The 20,207-nt window shown below is 42.0% G+C and overlaps 1 protein-coding gene across 3 annotated transcripts in view; it reads left to right on the forward strand.

The window, feature by feature from the left end:
• The window catches only part of LOC144790695 (major facilitator superfamily domain-containing protein 8-like), a 157,398-nt gene that overhangs the window by 39,610 nt on the left and 97,581 nt on the right, over positions 1-20,207 (forward strand). For all 3 annotated transcript variants that reach the window (XM_078665418.1, XM_078665420.1, XM_078665419.1), the window contains 2 exons: positions 1,566-1,872; positions 7,549-7,622. In XM_078665418.1, the coding sequence (XP_078521544.1) occupies positions 1,566-1,872; positions 7,549-7,622 (381 nt within the window). The remainder of the gene's footprint in view (positions 1-1,565; positions 1,873-7,548; positions 7,623-20,207) is intronic.

The following is a 20,207-nucleotide window of genomic DNA, read 5'->3' on the forward strand; positions in this document are numbered from 1 at the left end:
CTTTAACATGTTTGGCCAGTGACTTTATTTAGTGATGACCTCCTGCTGTAAAATAATAGTAGGGATTTTTGCTTGAATTACCAGAGCTTCTAAATAGTTCACAATGGTTTATCTGAATTTAAAAGGTTGAACAGCGTGCTGCAGCTTGAGTTGGTCCTAGAGACTACAGAAGTGATTAACTCGCCATTACTGTCGCATCGTATGCCAAAGCACTGGCATACCATCAGGTTTTCCATCATGCGATTCTTCAATGAGTAAGCGGATCAGTCTCAGGGATTAAGGCTGTTCCATTGACTCCTTCTCTCACTGTGAACAGTACTGGTCCTTCTGGGCCTAGCCCTATCATCAGGGTGCCACAGCCTCAACTTCTAATAGTTTTCTTTACCCTCACCATAATACGCTCCTGAATCCTGTTTTTTGCTTGCAACTTAGAATATTTATTCATTGTCCAATGCTCCTTGATTGTGTTGGGCTTTCTGGCGGATGAAAATATAATGACGGTAGCTGATGCTGCATACTGTCCATGATTGCCAAGAATTTGTTCGTAATTGAAGGATTCTCGGCCATTTGAGTTTTTCCTTCCCGAATTACTTCCATCTTGTGGATCATACGACTGAAGCAATGCAGCAGAAGAATATCCCGCTACTGAAGAATCTTCTAACAAAGAGTTTACAACTTACTCAGCAAAGTTGAGCATTTTGTAACACCACCAAACTCTAAATCAGACTTGTTCGCCTGCTCTCTGCCTTTATCAGCTTGTGATGGTATGTCTAAGCATGTACCCTCTGTGTCTCTGCTTTCTAAGTCTCTTCTCAATTTCAGAATGTGTTCTGCACGTCTGCACCACTTCAGGCCTCTTCTATCTCTTCAGGACTGATTTACTGAAATGTTTTCTCTAACATTCCACAACAACAAACAAGTGGTACAATGCAGGTATACCTGGGTGCAACACGTCCAGCATACAAGCTTGTGATTATAATCCACGATGAGCTATTGCATGGTGTTGTCCTTAATTAAAGATACTTTTATCCTCAGATGTTCCATCAAGGACACTAATAAGATCATCAGTATTATCCATTAAGTGACTCCGCTCAGGGATAATCAAACATGATATGTTTCAATGTTCAGAATATAATAGACAAAGCCGCAGTCACATTAACTTTGAAAGATTGCCAAATATAGGCCTACGTGCAATATATTCAAGTGTGCACAACCAGGTGTGGCGTGTAGTCCATTGGATTGAGTAAGACCACTGCTGACATTAATGTAATCTAACAAGAACATTATAAAACAAACAGAAAAAAGGCAGAAAACTGAACCAATAAAACAACAAAAACTGGAGATAGGAAAAGGGGACAGGAAGAAGCAGCATAATCTCCAAATCCGTAGGTACCTTAGGGGTATCGCTACTCTATTTTTACATGTCAGTCACTTTGACACATTATCATCTCCCTTTCTCTCTTTGCTGCATACCTGTACATTGTGTTTGACTCCTGATCTCCTGGCTTTCTTATCCCCCTGCTTGTTTCTCCTTTTTGTGACCCTCTGTCTCGCTCTCTCCCCAGCTCTTCATGTGCCTTCTCTGGACCCTGCTGCAGTTCCTGGTGGTGTTCATGTACTATGATCTCAAACCCTTGCCACCGACGGATCCAGACCCGAAACAGGAAGAGGAGGAGCCACTGCTAAAGCAAGACATTGGCCGGGAACAAGCTGACATCCCCAACTATGGCAGTGTGAATGCTGAGCAGGAGCAACTTACCGCTGGAACCATTGATCCGCACTCGGCTGATGAGTACCGCTACGTTCCTAACGGGCATGAGGAAGATGATGGTGCCAATGGAAACCTGTTGCACAGGTTCAGCCACATGAAACGTGAGTGCGTCAAGCCTGGTTTCAGGATTGTATATCTGGGGTTCCTTAAAAATGCTTGGAGTGGCGAGCAAAAATCAACAGAGTTATGGGTTATTGTTTGCAATAAAAAAATCTGTTCAGCTTTTGTATGATAATACTGGTTGCCAAGGATAGAGTGTTTAGATGCAGATTCTTTATCTTTGAGGCTGAAGCCACTCAACTGTGTTTACAATGCACTGGGAAGGAGTACAGAGCACAGTGCATGGGTCGAGGTTTTGCGTAGAGTCTGCTTGGCACACCATGTAGGGTAGGTAGATGTTCTATGGACCATACTTGTCCTTGGGTGGGTGGATTCAGATGATTGGCGTAACAATGTGTAGAAGTCCATCGCTAGGACTAGATGGCTGAAATAAGTGGCTAGCATACTAAACTAGTGTCTGGAAAGGAATGTGCTGGATGACCTACTTCTGGACATTCCTGTTGGACTAAGGGCTGGACTGCTCCTGTTGGCGAAGAACCAAAGCGTATTTGTGAATGGTAGTGCCCTGTTTTGATTGGGCCAGTGGGCAAAACACGATGGGCTGGGATACAGTCTGAATAAAACACCAGTGGCTAAGATTAATTAAAACATTCCGCTCATCACTATTTTGGATTTCTTAGTTAGATATCCTGAGTTTGATGGGTTTGCTCAGGAGTGTGTCCCTTGGCTCACTGTATCGTATCGCTCACTGTTGAGGCTGAGGTAGTCTGGAGGTGCTTGTAGTCCTGTTCAGAGGAGTAGTTCATTTCGATTTGTTCCTATTGTTGGAGGATCAAGGCTGATTCGCAAATGGTTGTTACTAGTCTGAATTCTCATAGTGGCCAAAACAAATGATGGGCGGTAGTGCAGTACAGAGTAATTGCCAACGGCAGTTCAAGCAATTCACACTTTACTTTTTCATTCTTCCTTATTGAGCATCAGTCACTAGTTAGCTCAGTCTGCAACTTGGGCTGAACTTGGCCCTACAGGTTTCTTTCATCCATTGGGTCAACTGTGAACAAGATTTGTTTTCCCACTTTCCGTGCCTCTCGGAGTTCGGAGTTGGTCTTCTGTATTGATTACTCACCCACATACATCACTTGTCCTTGCAGGTGTACTACCATGGATAAGTTACTCTAATGACTTTCTATAGAGACATTTGAGACAAAACGATGGCCAAGATGCAAATGAGCAAAATGGACCTTTCACTAGCTCCTGGCCAAGCAGAGAAAAGGGAGGTTCAGTTCAAAGCCCTGTGCTTCTTACACAACTTTTTGCAAATTACATGACTAGATACCAAGTCCTTCTTCATAAGCAGCTTCTCTTGGCGAGCTGCCTGCAGAGTGGTGGGAGATAACTGCATTCAGGTTGCATAATGTCTGGATTGCAGAGCACCAAAGTGCTCTTTATTTATAGATTTCTTGTACTTAATATATATTTTTGTTTTGCTTACAATAAACCATTAAAGTATTTAAAATGTGCATATGCGGTATTTAAGATATTTAAGATTTAAACATCAAACAACATATTACAGCAGTCAAGCAATTGCAAAGGTTCTAGCTATCACCATTTGCTCGGTGAGGTTTCTGTAACAGTTGTTGACTTTGACTGTGTTACTCCCAGCAGTCCCCATAGACTCCATGATTCAATATCTTTGGCTGCAAAATTATTAAAGGTGGGTTAAGATGTGCCCTCAAAGAACAGTGTCATGAAAAATATTCCAAAGATTTCCTTTTGCAAGTTCTGAACTTAAGACACAGCAAAATAACTGCACAGCAGATACTTTTCTTGCATCTCTAAGCATGCCTGTTTGCATCCATGTCTTCAATCTATGGCCAAAAAAATCTCTACATTCAACAAGTAATTATGATTATAAAGTATAAATAGACAAGGGTGAATAGTGAACTCTGTTGTATCTTTACGACAGGCGAAGCTACGTCGGAGAGCGCACACTGGTTGTAGTCTAAGGAAAGGACCAATAGATGCCTCATAACCAAAACCTAATGGGAACACCAAAGGGATAATTCAGCCCCCCACCAATTACTATGGTCTTAATGGACAAGTAGTTGCACACCATGAAAAAACACATGGGAACCCATGGCTGAAGGGTGCTGACCCTAACATACTCTCTGTGTGTACGCCTGATTGTATTTTAGAGCGGATGACTGGAGATCTTCCAAACAACTAAGTCTGTCAATAGTCCCACCTAAAAAAATACCCCGGTACATTAAAAATAATTGTCGGTGCCGGGGACAGGTTACTTGTAATAACTTAATCATTTCTGGAATAGTTTGCAGTTTTCTCAGTTCAATAATCACACAAACATTTTGACTTTTCACATTATTTGTGCTCAGAAAAACAAATGCTCAGCTGATTTAGCATCAAGTGGGCGTAATCTACATGTTGGGTTTTCATTCCTTAAACCAACCAAAGCACATATAGAGTTGAAAAGAGGCACTTGATTGCATTTTAATAACAAAAAAGATGTCTTAGTTCATCATCAAATTATTTGGAGTATAAACTATTCAGCCTCTGTTGAGCTATCAACTACAGATGCATATTATTCTTTGGTTTATTTTAGAAATGAAAGCTCTCTTGCTCATAAGACTATTCCATTGCTCTCCCTTGTTTAAATTGCTTCTTTGAATTTGTGTTTAATATTTTTTTATCTCTGTGGTAAGGTCTGTCCCCTGTGAACAACCTCTGACAAACATTTGCTGTTCTTTAAAATAAATATAAAAAAATAATATATTTCTCCGAGGCATATAGATAACACCATGTAGAAAGCTGCTTATCCACTGCAGGACCTTTGTATCAACTGATTAGAATGTCTGCTCAGTATGACTGGCTTGTACCTGTGTCGGCTGTGTTGGGCCGGAAAAGTCCCTCGCATGGTGACAGATGTGCACCCCTTTTTTAGCCATGGGCGAAAACAGATCCTGAGTGTGCGCCATAACCTATGCCTCTCTCACGGTTTGCGGTCTTGTTGGACTAAGAGGGGTGTCCAAAGTGCTACCCTTATGGTGGTGAAAGGCTACTACCTTTTATTAGGAGTTAAGTAGCACAAGTGCAGTGGTGGCAACCTACAGGGTAGTGAACAGACATTTTTACCTGCACTGGAGCAAGGGCCACAAGTCAACTTATGTAACGTTCCGCTAATGTATGCTTAACTCGTCCTCGACCTACATCAGGCTAGTATGTAGCACTGTTAAGAATACGTGTTGCGTTCTAGTGCTGGGTGTATGTGTGCCTGTGAGTGGTACAATACATGGAAGACTCTGGTTTCCATTTTGGGAGACACAGGGCTGACTGGAGAAGCATGGGAGGTAGAGAATTCCACCCAGACAAATTAGTGGATTGCTGCATTCCTGTGAGCTGGGAGGCCACACACTGGAGGAAGTCAGAAACAGGCTCTTCAGTACACTTCTAGGGGTGCTCTTTGATTCTAAGAACGGTCACTGGAAAGGGGCCGAGGAATATTTTAGGAAGGGGATGAAGCTGATAAGAGAATCATAAAAGAGGGTTGGGCCCTATAATAACCCATCTATGCATATATCTCTGTGGCTGACATCCAGGTGTGAGCCTATAGTCACTCACATGGTCTGTTCTTTTGCTATCCCATTTGGTGTCACTCCTGCTGTGACACTGCTTTCAAGAAAAGAAAACTGACCTTGCCCCCCCCCCAATAACAAGAAAAAAAATATAAGACTCCGACACTAAATCACACTTTGAATCTGGAAAGGGACTACAAGACGGAGAGCTTTAGGCCACCTAGATAGCAATTGCCAAGCAGCCAGTCGGGCTGTGGGTTGAGGAGGAGAAGCTCTGCAAGACTCCTAATTGCGGTCTGGACTGGGGGGGGGGGGGTGTTAAGTCTTCCTGTCTCCCAACTGGGTGAGGACACATCACCTAGGGAGATCCATGACCACCTGCCCTGAAGCCTGAAGCACCTGTCTGCTTGCCAAGACCAGTGTGTATTTACAGAACTGATGTCCTTTAGGGACTGTGTGTAACCTGCATGCTGAATGTTTATGAAAGTGTATGCTGCAAACACCCTCTAGGGGTGAATTATTATAATTGCAAAGTGATGTAATTATAAAGGTGATGCACTTATTGGGCTGTGATAAATTGCATTATTCATGTTGACAGTTATGATGAGTACACTGTTCTCCCAGTCATGCTTAGATATTGATTCTTGGTAATGCTTTATTTAAATAATGAGACTGCGAGTCACTCATGATTACAGTTTGCAAGCTTTATTGCTAGTATTAAATGCCCTCAGTCATTGTTATATGTATTTATTGCATGTATTCCTATGGTGTAATGCTTGTCGAAATAATGAGGTTGCCAGCCACTCGCTTATGTGCCAGTATTAAGTGCTCTTCCTCCAAGTTAGGTTCAACTATTGGCATTTAGGGACAAGACAATGTTTAGACATGTAAGTTATGGTACTAGACCTCCCCCCTAGCCCCTCACTCCTCCCCCCGCAGGTAGGGGTAAGACTGTTTATGCAATGTCATCAAGAAGTATTTCCATCAGCTTGTATATATTTGTATATTGCTGCATAGTATTGAGTAGTGTGTGTAATAAATGTACTTTTCCTTTTTCCAAAGAAAAAGCTCTGACTGGACAAACATTTATAGTTGTTATTGGGTGTCTGTGAATGATGATTACTAGCCTACACCACCTCCCTTGAGTAGGCCTTGGACTGCTCTGCAACGCTAACTTAAGTGAGTCAAGTGCTACAATGGGGTGTTCGGTTCCCAGTGAAGGACAAATGTAGACCCATTATTTGTGCAGGCCACACAACTAATGACTAATTTTCTAACTTAAAATCTACCATAATAACTCTTTAAAGAATCTCAAAAACTATCACATAAAATATTTACATAAACTGTGCCACCAAACCCCCAAACAGTAATCCATTCAAAAACAATCCTTATCAGGTTTGTGCTACAACCTCTACTCACTCCTCCCCAGGTTTCCCCATGACAACGCGAAGGTGGACGGGGGACAATTCCCATCTTCCAACAAAGTGTTGATGGCTTCAGTAACTCATAACCACCTTCTTCAGGACCTCTTGCTTCATTCTACAGTTTGATGTATTTGCGGTTTATACATTATTTGGAACCCTTGGGAGGGACGTCGGCAACATATTTGAGGCTAAGCTGGCGGAAGATCTTGCCACAAGAAATATTAATGAACCCTCGTGTAACACAACTATTGGTCCCACAGTAACTCCATTTGCTTATAAGCTATAGAAAATTGTTTTTGACATTGATTAAATTATAGTTATGGAATATTCTATTATTAATGTAAGATCGGATTTAATCACATTGAATGTACATATGTATGGAATTCATTTATTGTTTTGTTGTGCATTTTGCTTGACTATAATCAAAAGAATGTACATATTTATGGACTTCATTTATTACTTTATGAATTTTGCACAATTCTAATCCGTGCAATAAAAAGGATTATTTTTTACAATTGGAGTGGGTCAGTAATAATTTACAGATTGATTAATTGTAAATATTTTGGCTAGTATGTTTCTTTATTTATATACTGAGCCGTTTCTCCCGAGCTGCGAAGTAATTGTTTGGGGGTTCCTTTTATCGGAGAGCTCTTTACTCCATCACCAACATGCTGACAGAAACCTTGTTTGTCTCTTGTTGCAGAGTATCTGAAAGAAGAGGTTGTGGTGGTCCTCACAGCTCAGTTTGTGACTCTTTTTAACCAGACGGCTCTGGAGGTGAGTGAAAGGCAAAGGTGGAGTATGGCAAAGTCGGGCACTGACGTAATGCAGTGCAGTGAAGCGCAGTACAAGATACGTTTTCTTTAAAGCCAAATCGGTGAGGAATTTTTCAAATACACACATGAATGCAGTATTTCAGTCTCTCTACTCATGGTCATTCCAGCTACCATGCTACTTCTAATTCCCGGTTGTTTTTGCTCCATGTCTTTTCTGGTGACATGTACAGTCATTTTTTGCCTTCCACTTTGCTGTTTCTGGCAGGAAACCTCGAAAGAATTGCTACTTCAGAGTGACCAGCCCGGTCTGGTGGCTCAGTGTACTAATGCATCCATTGCAGGGGCCTGCGTTCAACCTTTTGGTCACCGGTTCAAATCTCGGTGGATCCACTCAGCCTTTCATCCTTCTGGGGTTGATAAAACAAGTACCATTGAGTTGGGCAACAATAACCATCTGTTATTCAGCGCTAAGATACCCTTGGGTGAACGTGCCCTTTATAGATACACGTGTTATGCTACTTCAATTCAATTTTTTCAATTTTAAACTTTATTCTGTTATTTAAAAATAAACAACCATAAAAGTACAGATAAAATCGCTATTAAGATGTACATATATAAAAATAATTTAATTCAGTAAGACACAATAAAATTAGCTCATCACATTTCAGGATATAATTGAATTCCGAGATCTAAAAACATTTTTAAGAAATGCAGAGACACATGCAACAGTTAATATATTATCTAATCTCTGAACAGCTAAAAAAGCAGGACGACACCGGTTAATTTCCATGATCTTCAATATGGGAACAATCCACAAGTACTTCTTTTTCCTCACAGAGTGTAGGAAAATAGGTGTAGGAATTTTGTGTTCATTAAGTTCTTTGTTGCCCATCACATGCAGGTTTGGGCCCTGTCCTCTGCTAGCTTATGGAAGCTTCACAATACGATTGCACAGTCCCTCTTATTAGCATCTCTAAAAGTAAACCTGTTTAGAAAGCTCTGTTGCTCAGGACCATGCATCATCTCCCCAGCTGTTCACTTTGTAAATAATGCTGGTCCCTGGAAAGCACCTTTGTGTAGCTCGCGCTCAGGGTACATTGAGGGACATTTTGCTAGGCCACAGGTGGCATATTAGTCTACCACTGCTATGGTTAATCTTTGCGCAAATATTTGCTATCCACAGGGGTTCTGGGGATACATATAGAACACGCCTCTTAGTTCCCTGTCTGAAACCATCACTTGTCATGAATTACATGGTCAATCAAGGTAGGTACCTTATCCGTAGGACTGTCCTTGGCACAATTGCAAGGTATATCACCCTACAGTTACCATAGTTTGGGATCTGGAACAGGCATACAGTTGTAAACCACCACCCTGACAATTTCAGTAACCATTCTATTCCACTATACCATAGCCGTCCTTACCTGTTTCCGTATTAATACTTCAGGTAATTTGTCTGCTACTATTGGGGAGATGTACATTCTGAGTTTGTTGTATGCCTTGTCAGCCAGTATTCATGGGGCCTCTATCAGTTTCGTAGCACATGCTTCCGGACTTGCCTCCCTTACCACCACCTTTATTCTTTTAGCAGGTTTTGCTGCTAAGGTTTGCATTGATGCTAAAATCGCTTTACCAATGCATTTGTACATTCAGGATCTACTTTGACCAGGTTGTGTACCAACCACAGATGACCTAATAACAATAGTCCATGCACTCCTGAGCCATTGGGCCTAAAGCTCTAGCTTTAGTGTGCTTGCAGTATAAATGGCTTTTCCCCCAGTCACTGTTGTTGGGCCCAGGGTGTAAGAGTGTGCAGAAGAAAATACTGTGGGTGGTAGGTGGGGTGGGCTGGGCTACGTGTTAGGGTAGGGGGTGATACAGCCACTCTCTGGACAGCTCCCCAGAACCACAAAACTCTCCTGGTGTTGAACCTGCCCCCGTAAAGCACTCTTGAAGAGCTTATGCGGCATGTTTTCCTGCCCCACTGCTTCTGGCTTTGGTGAAGGGGAAGGGTACTCCTTGTGAAAACATTAGGATGCAGAGGAAATGCAGCATGAGACTGGTCATATGCAGCAGCAGAAAAGTTCCTACTGCCACACGGGTCTCTTTCCTGCTTTGCCTGTTTTTTTTCAACTTTGGCAACTTAGCATTTGGCAAAGCATTAATGTTTGGAATGTGATGCAATATTCCCTGTAACTATTTTGCCCATCCCTATCTAATGCCCTAATACACAGCTTTCTGTTATCTATCTTTTTTCTACGCGCATATTCACTGTCCAAAACACAGGTATAGTTCTGGCTCAAAAGCAAAAGACCACTGAAATTTACCAGCCATGGTTACTAATGCATGCAACACACTCCATGACTTGCGTCGCCCCCCATGCTCAAAACACCAGTTTGCCAACAGAACAAAAGGAAAGAAAAGCTATCAAGAGAACAACATTACTTGAGGCTTGCGTTGTGTATGTTGTGGATATTACTCATCATAACTGGCAAGATGTTGCCTCTGAATACTGAAACCACAATATTGGTGGAGCACAATATCGAAGACAGAATATCCCCTCCCCCCCCCTCAAAAAAATATCGACACATAAGTAGTTGTCTGCATTTTTCTATACCTAACTCCTCATATATGTACCTAATCACTACATACATCTTCAAGGTCCATAGACGTGGAGTTCGGAATTGTAAATCCACGCTTCCCTATATGCACTTACCTTTCAATCGATTGTCCCACCAAATTCTGTCCTTGATATTCTTGTATCATGATATTGGTGGTGTCGATATTCAGTAGTATAACCAACTAGTGGATTTGTTTGACTTTCCCCATTTGAGCAACAACCATAGCTCAGTTTTTAACTGTGTCTTTTTCAGTGAATATGAGGGGATTTCAGACTCCAATTTTGGCTAACCTTTTAAAATATTTGAATGAAGTTTACCAAATTCTGGCTGCCATCTTGGGATGTACATGTAGTTACAAAAGCAAAGTGAAGTGAACCTTGATCACTGATTTCATATTTTAAAGGACGGTTTTAATTTCTTTATGTTGTTTTAAATAATTGTTAACATCCGTAACAACACTGCAAAATGAAAATGTGGAGTTTATGCAAGATGTTCATATTACAAATATGACCAAATACGGGAATAATACGTCCAAAATTGCATGATATCCACATGTAAGTTATGAGTGGCTTCCTCTATAAAATATTGGTTACAGAGTAGTTTTTGACTTCTTGTAATGAGTAAGTATTTTGTTAGCTGCTCTATGGTACATTGCTAGCTGTTCTCCTTGACTTGCTCCCCTCACTTCACCAAGTCCACTATGTTTGTCCTAGGTCCTCTTAAGTTTTGAAAGAAATGTCTTCAGGCAGCTCCTTTCTTTACATCCCACCTTCTCTACTGCCATAAACCAGTCCATTTTGTGGGGCCATTCCTCAACACCTAATACCATATCTCTCTTTCCCAGGAGGAGAACCCCAGTGTCTCCTCCAGTTTTCTACCAACTTACTGCTAGTATCTCTCTATAATCGTTCAATTCCACAATTTGTGGATAAAAATAGCCTCTTGGGCACAGCTTCATAAACCTATTATGGTACTAATTAACTCAGATAGGCACAGTTCACCCTTATGTAGTGCATTCTATGGAGATGTTTTAATTTGACCCAGCAGAAACCTTATCTTGCTGATAGCTCTGTGTGATTATGTATGTTTCCTATCATAACTCATTTTCTAAAGGGCCTATTTGGCTATGAGGTCATCCAGTTTTTTGTGTGGGCTATTAAGGTGGTAGATTTTGGCTATCTTAACCTCTGGTGGTGCTCCCCCTAGTGGTGACCCTGCAAGCCTTCCTATCAGCGCCTAAATGCATGACTTACCAGTGCGCTTGAGCTGCTAGTATTTAGATGTCTGGGTGCCTTTTAACCTGTATTTAGTTTTTATTTGCGTAAATGGTACTTAACAGGTGCCAGCTGAAATCTATTCATTCAGGAAAACAATATTAAGGTGCCCTATAGTAAACAAACACGAAAAGCATGCATGCTCAGACTAGACAACGCCATACTGTGCACTTTGCAACTGCGCTTAGCCACTCTTGTAACGCAAAGGTTTCATCAGTAGTTTAGAGTACAATAGGTGCACGCTATGAGCCGTAAAACATACATCTTAACTGTCCTAAAATGCATCATTTAAGGTGATTTTGAAAAAAACAATAGTGCTATACAAAATGCTTATCTTATTCTGAATGGTCATCTCTATTTCATGATGATATGTGTTCTTGCATAATTTAGGAATTAAGGTATTTTGTATAGTGTAAATTATTTATTTCCATTTTTAAAAGAACCTCAACTGATGTTTTTCAGTATTTTTAATTTTTTTTATGTAGCGCCGGCTATCTCAATGGTTTCCACTCTGTAGCACTGTAAGCAACAAGTGTTCCTATTGTTTGACCAATTACACCTATTTTATCAGCTTCGAAAGGATGGAATCCTCGGCTGGCCCTGCTTGGGAATCAATCAGGTGTCCTACAAGTTACACATAGATCCCTACACAAATCGCCACTGGATTAAAAGTAACCATCTTCATACACATACATGTTCAACCGAATGACAGGATGCAACCTTCCTTTTGTTGACTTTTCCAGTAATCTGTTGTTCGTACAGGGCTGCTAGTTAGGAATAACCTAAAAACGGGAAGAAAATAAAACCTATTTTCATCTACTTTTCTAGGAATGCAAAATTATTTACAGATCATTTCTGTCATGTCACGTTTTTTGTTCTCGAACCTTAAGTACCTTGGCTTGAGAGCCTGCAACCTTTTAATAGTGAGAGTGTTCCTGTTCACAATACCCGTGCTGTTGATGTGTGCAAGATAGCAGATACCATCACTTCTGACTTCAAACCTGAAAATAGCGCATGTCAATAGTGTTATTGATTCAAATTAAACGATTAGGCAGAGCCGGCGGAGCTGCAGGCCCCCGTGAAACATGAGGTTAAAAGAACAACAAAAGCTGGGGTGACCAGTTCTGAATGGCCTTGGATGGTGGGTCAGGACTTTTCTTTGGGTGAGCCCAGCCCTCCCTCTAGAACCGGGCCCGGGTTTAGTTGAGACCTAAAAGGGCTGGTGTGCCTGCCGCTGCGTGTGCGCCTTCAGTGCCCGAGAGTCCAGGGCGACAGCCCAGCTCCCCCTGCCTAAGGCCAGCCCTGCTTGTCTGCACAAATGCAGAGTCAAATGGCCAATTCTTAGGAGAACGTATTCCCTCATTTGGTCTTGGCCCGCTAGCCACCACCTCTAGCCCCTCAAAGTGTAGTTAAAACTCTCATGATAGCTGAAGATGTCAGACTGCTGAGCACGTTCGCCAGGCGCCTAAGATTTCACAAGTGTTGCAGTACATGTGACTGGCCACCAGAGGGCACTGTAATCTCTATGTACGACTGCGCATTCACAAAGCGAACCACTGACTAGCCGGTTACATCAGTAATTTCCTGCATATTTTTTCCCCCAGTCTAGATGGAATCTGTTTTTAAGAGGTAACACAGCCCGAGGGGACAAATGGGTGTATTGTGCAGGTGGTTGAGCGCCAAGAAACAGTTTACTTCCCGATTTGCACTCGTTAAATAGTCCACATTGTTATCATTTAGCATAGTCATTAAGATTATTTTCATTCTCAAAAACAACTTTTCAAATGTATGCTGTTCAGGCTAGCAGCGGTCAAGGGTAGCACCTCTTCGCAGAGTGATAGACTGGAAAATGTGCAATTGGCAAACAAGCACATATGTTTGCATGAAATCAGGTAATGTTTCTTAAGACCAGTGCTTAATTTGTAAAAAAAAAAAAAAAAGGAGGTGCAGGTGCTGAAAATGTTGCCATGGAGGCCACCGCTCACGTCTTCCTCTGGTGAGCCCCACTTTCAACACTCTCACTGCCTCAGTCTCTATCTTCGAACCTTGATCTGTTGTCTGTCCCCTAAGTGTTTGCTCTAAGAGTCTATCCTCTAACCTGTCTAATTGTTTTCCATCACCTTTGTCACACACTGTATTTCTGTATTGCCCTCTATTCATTTTAGCCCTGCCCTTTTTTCTCTTCACTTTTATCAATGCTCTGCTCTCTCTCCCCTCGATCTTGGCTCTTTACTATCACTCTCTAGCAGTGATTAGCTGTGTCCATTTTATCATTTCTCTGCTTTTTTCCTCTGTCCTGTCCTCCACATCCTTCCATTCTATCTTCTCTCCTTTTAATGCTCTCTTCTTCACATCATGGCTGCTTTCTCTTTGTATCTGATTTGCTCTCCTCCTTTTCTTCTACTTTGCTCCATTTTATCTCTCTCCTCTCTTGTTTCTTCTCCTCTTTACTCTTGCTGTCTCTCATCTCTAACACTGCTGTTGCCTGTGACCCCTGTCGTCAGCCTGACATGTCCCTGCTATTTTGAACTCTGCGTTTTCCTGTTGTCATCTTCCGCTTCTTTAGGAATTACATGTTTTACTTTCTTACCTACACAGAGTGCAAAAACAAAATGTACACCAAATGAAAATGCTTTTTTGCGTATATTAATCAGGGTGGTATGACTGGGTTTATTGTGGAACAGGCGGCTGCTTGAGCACAGCAGGTAATGTCACTGCTGGTGCTGCCTGTAATTAGTAGGTCCATGGATGGCGACCGCATCGACATCCACTGCTAAGCTTGCTGTGATCCTGCCTGCTACAACACCGGCATTGTCCCCAGCAGTAATGCTGCCAATGCCGGTAATTATGGCTGTGGTGCCTACTGGACTCACTCATGCTCAGCAATTACCATGCTGGGGTACAGCACACAGATTCTACTGTTGACGCCATGGCGCACAAAAGTTGTGTTGGGCCACAGCCGCATCGAGCACATTGAGGATAGCAGCAATGCAGGGCCGCCGGATATGCTACTCTGGCTACGCAATAAGTGGAAAGTCCACACTTACTTTCATTTATTCTTCCTGAAGAGCCCTCACTCCCAAGTTCCAAATGCGCTCTTGCAGCTTCCTTGCCTCAACTCCGTCATGAGCCAGCCCCCAGCTACAATTATACAATGGGAGGCTTAGGCTTAGGCCGTGGCAGGGTGCCACAGACTAGGGGAATAGAATGCAAGCCATAGTTTGTCGATGACTTCTTGGATTTGTGATCAGCGTGATTACATCATCACTAACGTGGTGATACACAATCATGCCTGCCTGGACAGGCATATGCCGGCCTGCCTATGAACATTTACCAGCCAGTCACCATGCAATGTATGTTATTCTTTTTATTTTGAATTGAACAATTAATATTGACACCACCACCTGCAGGTTCAGAAATTGTAGCCCCGGCCCTATGATAGAAGTGCATGTGCTGAGCACCTGCTCAAATTAAGCACTGCTTAAGACCAAAATGATAAAGCAAAATCGTGTCTTGTTTTAGTTTTTTAAATGATTTATCGGTGTTGGATATGGTTCAAGATATTGCATTAAATATGCAGAGCAGACTAAGCCTACTAATAACTAATTTAAAACGCTGTGCAGTGTTCATAAACCTATTCATGGTTCTGCAACGGGAAACCTGGAAAAACTTTATGGACCCAACCGCACACACAGGAATGAGCAGCTCCTGCAGACCTCACCCAACTCCTGCTCAACGCTTTATCGCGACTCCCCTTCGCCCCCCCCCCTCCCCAATCAGGATGCTCCCATCTCCCAAACTTACCTCTCATCCCCTACCAATCCCAAAATGGAATGCCCAATTAACTTTTCATCTGAGCTGGCTAGCACTGATGCTCTACCCCCAGGCTCTGTCCTGGGACATGTCCGAGATTGCCACCCATCCCTCCTCCCCTCAACTACACCTCACTGGCTCACCTCCACCCATTGAGATTACACACACATCAATCCATCATATGGTGCCACACCTCACACCAACCTACAGTACTCCTAGTCTCGACCTCACACACACCCACACATGTTGCATTCTTCCCACACAGAGAACTCTGGTACAAATGTATTCACCATGTCCTTACCATTACCTAAACATATGACCAACCAACCTTGCCTAATGCATTTCTCACCTTACAACACCCTCACCACCCTCAACCCCTCCCACTGTAGTCCCCCAGACCTCTCACAGTACGTACCACCTCAAGATCTGACGCCTTCCCTCACCACATTTCACCCTTCCTCTTCTCGATCTACTACACAAGAATTCTCCATGCATATCGAATGCCCTCCTGGACAACCATAACCCCCTTCACCTTACCAGTACCCACATTCTTGAATGACCAGTCTCACCTAACACTGTCCCCTATTACACACACACACTTATCCCCCTGAATTACTCAGACTACAGTCCCTTGGTTATCACATAGCGTAATCCTTCTACCATCACGACATAGACGCAAACAATTGGCACCCCTCATTACCTCGATCAGCCACCAATATGAGTACCACCTACCGTAAACCCACTTAGCACACACACCATCCCACTATATCATACTCTTGCCCACCACCTTGCACTCCTCAACACCTCGAGCATCCACACAATTCCCACCAAACATACTGGCACCACTCACACCAAATCAGTTACCCTGGGCTTTCCATGTATGCCTTACTTATGGATCAGCAATAATGCACAAGCTGGAATATTCGGATACTATCACGCTATAACTTTGACCTATTCATCTTTAAAGGGACCTGGTTTAATTGATATTGATAAATATTCATAAAAACACAACAAATGCCCAAGGGTGTCTTAGCTCTAATGTCTGTAAGAACTGTAATATGGTAGAGAGAGAGTGAAATTAACTAGAGAGTGGTGGAGTAAAGCCAGGTTTTGAGGTGTTTCCTAAAGATGCTCAGATTCCGCTGACCTCTTAGATGGTTGGGCAGCCGATTCCAGAGTAAGCAGGAAGAATAAACCAAGCGCCTCCCACCTCAAGAAACTTTTTTGGTTTTGAGAAAGATTAACTTTTTGGATATTGAAAAATGCAGACATCTGCTTTGAGTGTACCACAGAAATATATCCTTTAAGTACTCCGGGCCGGTATCATGGAGAGCTTTGGGCACTGTGCATAGTGCTTTGAAGGCCGCTCTCAGTTTTTTACTGGGAGCCGGTGAAGCTCCTCCAGTGCCTTTGGAATATTCTTGAGAAACTCTGCAGCTGCATTTAATGACACATCTCACAATGTTTGATCATCTACTTCCTCTGAACTACTTCATCATTGGACACAACTTTATAGGGAGCGGCATTGCAGCAATCTTCAGAGACGCATCACAGTGCAGGGAGATAACCAGTGGCTGTTTTTCCACATTCCGGTGCCTAACTCTGGACCTACCTGTGCATCACCCTCCAAGTGTTAATGCATTCTCTATCGAGGGGTACATGGACCTGCAACTGACCAATCAACGCAAAGCTACAAAGTGATCTTTCTAGAAGACTTTAAACTTCATTGGGCCATCACAGAAGACTCTGCAGTCAATCAGTTTGCCTCCTTTCTTTCTGGAAACAATCTGATCCAACATAACCTAAAACGAACACACACTAAACGTTCCAAACTCTAATCTCCAAAGAACACCCGCTCTTGGTGAATGAATCCATACTGGTAGATTGATCCGATCATTTCCTTATTCCTTTTTATTTGCGGTTCTCATTCTGTTACCATGGGTCAACCGAAAAGAGCCAGAACCTGGTTTAGCAAAACCAAGAACAGTGACATCAGCATACTTAGCAATACTGCACAGAAGGTATTACCGCCCGTCACAGATGTTGATGACTCGAGTGCCAAGTGTTTTCACCATCTTTCAGATCCGCTTGATAAGGTAGCTTCACAGCAAATAGATGAGACCAAAACCATCTGCTCTGCGGCTTTACAATGCCTTATATGAGGAAAGGAAATCCATGAGAATACTAGGGTTAAAATGTAGACCGTCTCCCTCCACCACTAAACTCTCATGTCTTGGAAATGCAAGATCGCTGTGCAAAATACCTCTTTTGTTAGAAATCAAATCACTTTAGATTCCATCTTGACTCGCCCAAGAATCTACAGAAGCAACTCTTTGATCTGGTCAAAACCGCTAACAACCCCTCCATGTCCACACCATCAAATTTGATGACCCACCCTTAAAAGCAGAAGAGTTTGTACAGTTCTTTGACTCCAAAGTAAAATAGTTTCTTTGCAAAGGCAATCATCCTACCCCAACCAAGGTGTGCAAATCCATGAACACTTGTCAACTATTTGACATAATTAGAAAGGAAGATTCACTTATAGTTATCATGAAGACTTAACCTTCAAATCACTTTGCGGACCATATCCCGAGTAGCTTTTTCAAACGTACATGCTCCTCGTTCACACATGCTTCCCTACGGTACAAAATTAGTGAGTACCATTTTCTGCCAAGGAACATTTCCTGAAAACTGGATAAGTCACCCCACTCCTCAAAAACCCTTACTCAGATGCGAAAGACCGAAAGAATTTCTGCCATATCTCCAAACTGCGTTTCCTTGCACAAATAAACTAAAAGATATGTAGCGGAACCACTCAACCAACACATGCAAGACAATAACCTCCTAGTTGAATACCAATCCAGCTTCAGTCAGTGCTGCAGCACCGAACCAAGACTACTACAGGTGTTGACTATGCTCTCCGAGTCCTAGTTTCAGGCAGCTCCTGCCCCCTGATTCTTTTCGACTTATCATCAGCCTTGGATACAGTCAATGACCTTGCACTTATTGACGCACTCAAAAATCGAGTTGGCATTGATGGTGTGGTCCTTAAATGTTTTGAATCTTTCCTCATGGGTAGGTGCAGAGGATAAAAATTGATGACTGTTGCTTAACACCAGTGGCCCTTGTTCATGGGGTCTCCCTGGAAATCTATTCTTGCTCTGACCATATTCAACCTATATATTAGCCTCATGGAGGCCTACTAAAATGGGCAGGAAATATTCTATTGTCAATATGCAGATGACACTCAAATGTATTTAAAGGTCTCCTCTCCAAGGAACATCTCGCACCTTGCTTTCACATTTAAACTCATTTCAAAACTAGATGTCCTCTCATAATTTAAAACAGAACCTTTTAAACATGAAATTATCCTTATTTCTTCTTTCGAAATCACCACTTCCGATACAATCCTGGATGGACACACAACATTTTTAACAGCGAACCCATTATTATTTAGAGTCGCATATCACTAGGAGCTATCCTAGACAAAAGGCTCAACCTATAATCTCAAATAGGCACCATGGGTAGAAATGCTTGATGTCAACTGTCTCCTCTGGAGAATCCGCCACAGCATTCCAGAGTAAGATATGAAATCTCTTGCTCAATCACTGGTGCTCTCTAGAATCAATTATTGTAACTCTTTTCTAATTTGGTCTTCCAAGATCCATCTCGCCTCTCTGCAATCAATTTTACATTCTGGAGCATGCCTCGTCTATAGGGCTAAAAGGAATGACCACATCTCAGCTGAATTGGTCACTCTCTGTTGGCTGCCTATGTAATCCAGGACAATATACAAGACTGCACCCATAAGGCCCTACACACATCCTCCCCCGTTAAATGGTAGACAAACTTACGCTATCTGGAGGCACTAGACCATAGCAAAACATGGAAGCAGCAGGTTTTTTTTAAATTCTTTATTGTTTGATTATTTAAAATCTTACAATATTTCCAGTACAAAAACATGTTCAATAAATACAATACAATAAAAGCAATTATATCCTAAAAAATTCCTTTAAAAAGTATTCATAAAAGTATTTTTTCTAATTTATTCTCCCAGTTTTGAAGATGCTATCTTTAGGAACTTTACAAAGGCAACGTTCATGACTATATCATTCGAATGAAGACAGACTTTCAATGCCTGTCTACATGTCCTTGTTCCACGCATGATAAAGTGAGGTTTAAGTATTGCGCATCTTTCGTTATGGAGTCCTGGACAGATACATAGGAGGTGGACAATATTCTCTTCTCCACCTTTACAAAGTCTACACAATGTGCTGCTGTTGGTTTTTTTCCACGGCGGGACGTGACTAAGGCCTGGTAGAATTCCAAATCTTGCTCTCACAAGACATTGTTTACTTTTTTCAGACCAAGGTATTTCCAAGTATTCTTGTACTTTCTTTTTTTCGTATCCATTTATTACTGACCACGAATGTTTTCTTTTTGCCAGCGTATCTTTGTCGTTTACAAGTGATAGGTGGTTTGTTGTTCGATTTACTATTTTTTTAAAGGATCCATTGTTTATCATATTATTCGAGATTGGCGTTAGTGCAAACTCTTCTAATTCATCATTGAGATATTTCCATGCAACTGATCTCGTGTTCTTATTTATTTCTTGCCAAAGTAGCTGAGATATATGATTGTCATGGTCATTTTTGATCCTATACCACGTTTTAATAAATTGGCCTTTTCTTGCAAAAACTTGATTGTTTAACCCGAACTCCAGTCTAGTTTGAGCTGGGGAAGCATTATTTGGGAGATAGAAAAGAGTTTTATATGTTTTGGAAAGGACCTTGTTTATCAATTCTGCATCCGTCCCCATTAGTGCCTCGCTACCATATGTTATTGTTGGGAGCAATTTAGCCCCTATAATTTTCAATA

The sequence above is a fragment of the Lissotriton helveticus genome, chromosome 11, assembly GCF_964261635.1.
Source record: "Lissotriton helveticus chromosome 11, aLisHel1.1, whole genome shotgun sequence".
Lineage (NCBI taxonomy): Eukaryota > Metazoa > Chordata > Amphibia > Caudata > Salamandridae > Lissotriton > Lissotriton helveticus.